General features: G+C 44.0%; 1 protein-coding gene across 1 annotated transcript in view; it reads right to left on the reverse strand.

The window, feature by feature from the left end:
* Positions 1-800: 800 nt before the first annotated feature.
* Positions 801-4,509, reverse strand: part of LOC121920443 (disco-interacting protein 2 homolog B-like) — a 180,824-nt gene continuing 177,115 nt past the window's right edge. The window contains exons 2-3 of the mRNA XM_042447582.1: positions 3,938-4,066; positions 801-865 (exon numbers count right to left, since the gene is read on the reverse strand). Of these exons, the coding sequence (XP_042303516.1) occupies positions 801-865; positions 3,938-4,066 (194 nt within the window). The remainder of the gene's footprint in view (positions 866-3,937; positions 4,067-4,509) is intronic.

Raw genomic sequence — 4,509 nt, forward strand, 5'->3', positions numbered from 1 at the left:
ACAACCCTGTATTATCAGATGGCTGATTTCTTCTCAAAGTCTGTTAGAAAAATCTGCTACTGGAGGCTAAAACTGTTTGAATGCTTCCTTTGGTCTCAAAGGTTTGGAACAGCTCTGTGAGTTCAAGAAGAACAGCCTGGCCATGTCTGAGCGATGTTCTTCAGAAGGACCATTTCAAGAAGCTGATAGGGACCAGGGAAATTAGGTCTGGCAAAAATAACACAGTTCATGCCGCAAGTGCCACCTACTGAACATGACTCATCTGGACAAGTACAATAGTTCAGTGCTACTAAGTAAATCAACTCAACATGATCCACACATTTCAGGACTTTTTAAAAATATTTTTCCTAAACCCTAGAACAGAGAGCATACTCTGGCAGAAGATTATCATCTCCAGTAGGATGAGAAAGCTGTTGTGTGTATTTTTGGGGCCAGAATACATTTTGGCTGAGAGGGATTTTTTTCTGCAGCCCAAACTGACTATGATTATGTATCCCCCATTATGAATTGAATAAAGGGAAAAGAATGAATTAACATTCATAACTACAATTTTAAAGAACATTGATTGATTTGGTTTATGTGGATCACAGCACACCAAAACAAAGCAACAACATCACTAAAAGTTCTGTTACTATTGTGTGCCTTCAAGTCTGCTCTCACTTACGGCAAATTTCTAAGGAGAGCCCATCACGAGGCTTTCTTAGCAAGATTTGTTCAGAGAGGGCTTTGCCTTTGCTTTTCTCTGAGGTTGAGAATGCAACCTGCCCAAGGTCACCCAGTGGATTTTCATGTGCCAGGATTCAAATCCTGGGCTCCAAATCACAGTCCCATATTCCAACCACTACACCTTGCTGGCTCTCATTCACTGAAAGTTATATGTGAGAAAAGAATGGTTGATAACTTCAGGAAATAAACAGCCATGCAATACCCAAGCAATTTCTCTAACATTTCATCAGTCAAATCGTGAGTCAGAACAAAATCTGTTCAAGCAAAATCTGAACACTTATTCATAACATCTTGTTCTTTGTTGAAGTAGATGCACAAGTTCACTTGAATCTAAAATTTGAATTTTGCTTGTGTTTTTCTTGTCCTTGCTGGTGTTGTTAAAAGCACTACCATGCTGTACACACTGCATTGTAACTCATTCATGTACAGAAGAATGAAGCTGCTATAGAACATGTTCAAACTCCAAGATCCTAAATGCCACAATCTATAGTGGCCACATGGTTAAAACACAAGCAGAAGAAATGAGTGGTTTCTGAGCAACAAATGAGCAGGATATTGAGGAAGGTACTGTGACCTCATCTTCTGAGCTTCCTTCTGTCTTAGCTTCTACTAAGGATGAAGATTTTGGACATGGATAGGTCTCTACTGGAAGATTAATATAAAGCTGCTATGCAAGAACAAATGCCTCCAAATACCGTTCTGTGCTAGTCTATGACCAAAATGAAGATTCTATTCTGTTCTCCAAATACTTGGAAACTTAAGCCATAGATGATCACCTGGAGCAAAGACAGTAAGTGTAAGGACAGGTTGCATACCTGTAACTGTAGTTTTTTGAGTGGTCATCTGAACTCACACAAATGGGTCATTCTGCTCCTGCGCAATGCCTCTTTCAAAGCATTTTGAAGAGTTTTGACAGTAGCCCTGCTCACCTCTATCAGCTCTATATAAGTGGCTCCGGCCAAAACCCACTAGTTCCATAGAAAGCTGATTCAGTCATCCATGTGAACTAACATGACATGATGAAGGGAGGATAGGAGTTCACAGATAACTACTTGAAGAACTACAGTTACAGGTATGCAACCTGTCCTCCTTCTTCATGGTCTCTATGACTCACACAAGTGGAAGACTAGCAAGCTACAAGTAGTAGGAGGTGGGAGTGTCACTGCCAACAATCAAACTTTACTGAAAACATGTATATAGTCAACAAGCATAAGCACAACAACCCTCTATTCCAATATGTCATACAACAAGAATGACAGAATCAATATGGTTTCAAAGGAGGTCAGAATCTCTGGAACAGTAAAATACAGTACCAAAATAAGACTGGAATAGAAGGCATTCAGCAAAACAGTACAGAGGTAGCATTCAACATTCAGGAAATAAAGCTGGATTCAAAGGCATTCAGTAATAACATATAGGGAAAGCATCCAACCAGTATAATCAGATAAAAAATGAATGAAGTACAGCTTTGCCAAACACAGTATCGGCTTGAGATGTCATGTCCACTCTCTAATGTGAAATGAAAGTCATAGGCTGGGAGCAGGTAGCCTCGTGGCAAATGTGCAGTCAAGGCTTTTGCAGCTGGCATCCATAGTTTTTTGTGGGTTTTTCGGGGTATGTGGCCGTGTTCTGGAAGAGGTTATTCCTGATGTTTCGGCAGCATCTGTGGCTGGCATCTACACACACACACACACACACAAACATGGAGCCCTGGTGGTGCAGTGGTTAAATGCCTGTACTGCAGCCACTCACTCAAAACCATAAGGTTGCGAGTTCAAGATCAGCAAAAAGGGCTCAAGCTTGACTCAGGCGTGCATCCTTCTGAGGTCGCTAAAATGAATACCCAGTTTGTTGGGGACAAATTAGCTTACAGTTGTAAACCGCTTACACACTGCTTAGGCGGTATGAAGCGGTATATAAATGAAGCTTGTTTGTTTGTTTTGTATACTGTGTGACTCTTGGTTGAGAGGAAGTGATTTACATGTTAATCTGTGTGTTGGTCTGTTGGTGAATGGCAAGGCTTCAGGTTGCCTATTTAATTAGTGATCCACTGTCTGCTGGGAAATTCCCCTTACCCTGGGTGGTTTTCATTTGCACTTGCTGGGTCTTGATTTTGGTGTTTTTTCAGGACTGATAGCCAAACTTTATTTACTTTTTCAACACGGAGAAATGTAAGGTACTGCATGTAGGGCAAAAAAATGAAATGCATAGATATAGGATGGGAGACACCTGGCTTAATGAGATTACATGTGAAAGGGATCTAGGAGTCCTAGTAGACAACGCTGAACATAAGTCAACAGTGTGATGTGGCAGCTAAAAAGGCCAATATGATTCTAGGCTGCATCAACAGAAGTGTAGTGTGTAGATCAAGGGAAGTAACAGTGCCACTGTATTCTGCTTTGGTTGGGCCTCACCTGGAATACTGTGTCCACTTCTGGGCACCACAATTCAAACAGCATGTTGAGAAGCTGGAGCATGTCCAAAGGAGGGCAACAAAAATGGTGAAGGGCTGGAAACCATGCCCGATGAGGAAAGACTTAGGTAGCTGAGTATGGTTAGCCTTGAGAAGAGATGGTTAAGAGGTGATATGATAGCCCTGTTTAAGTATTTGAAGAGGTGTCATATTGAGAGTGGAAAAAGCTTGTTTTCTGCTGTTGCAGAGAAGAGGCCCCAGAACAATGGATGCAAGCTACAGGCAATGGCGTCCCTGCAACAGGTGACACCCTGTGTGGGGGGCAGGACTTCTGGCACCAGACTTTCGGTGGAGTTTCTGGAAGTCTGGGGCTGGAGGGATGTCTGTGAGGGTTGCAGCTGTGCCCCTGCAGGTCCAAAGAGAACCACTGTGGGCCCAGGGGAGAACCCACCCAGCCTGAGGATTGCCATTGTGGGCCCGGGTAGAGCCAGCACAGGCCTGGTGGAGAGCCAGCATGGCCTCGGGAGTGCCGGCACAGGCCTGAGCAGCTCACGTGGGGAGGAGGGGGGGAGGGCAGATATTTCCAGGACTCTGCTATTTTCTGTCAATAGTATGGTGTCATCTGCATATCTTAAAACTGTTGATGTTCCTTCCTCAGATTTTCACACCTCCTTCCTCCAACTCTAATAATGTTTTATATACAATATTTTCAGCATACAAATTAAAGAGTAAGGGCCCTTTCCCAAATCCAAAAGGAAAAAAAAAGTTGTTTCTCATATGACTTTATGGTATCCTTACCAGACCGATAGCGTTCATCTCTGGCTCCCCCAGAACGTGCCCGATGGTACTTAGATGAAGATGGAGCTGGAGCTGCAGACGGAGCCGGTGTCTGATTTCGAGATTCCTTTTGCACACCTGGTTCAACCCCTGTGGGAACATTTTAAAAGAGAAGGCATTTTGAAAACCTAGGAACACAAAAGGACATACCTTAGCCTGTGTTAACAACAGCTGCATCCACACTGCAGAAATAATCTAGGTTGACACCACTTTAACTACCATGGCTCAATGCTATGGAATTCTGGGAAATATACAGTCGTCCCTTCATATCCACGAACTTGCCATTCCCGGTTTCAATTATTCGTGAATGGCAAGCCCGCGGCTCCCTGCCTCCCTCCCTCCCTTACCTTAAAGCTGGTGCAGCCTTCCTCCAGCTGATGTGGCCATTTTCCTGGCTGGCGCAGCCTTGCTCCAGCTGAGACAAGCCTGCGCCGGCCAAGACAAAGGCTTCTTCCAGCTGGCATGGCCTTGCCCCAGCCGACATGGCCATTTCCCCTGCCAGCACAGCCTTGCTCCAGCTAAGGCAAGGCTGC

Source organism: Sceloporus undulatus, chromosome 2 (assembly GCF_019175285.1).
Source record: "Sceloporus undulatus isolate JIND9_A2432 ecotype Alabama chromosome 2, SceUnd_v1.1, whole genome shotgun sequence".
Classification (NCBI taxonomy): domain Eukaryota; kingdom Metazoa; phylum Chordata; class Lepidosauria; order Squamata; family Phrynosomatidae; genus Sceloporus; species Sceloporus undulatus.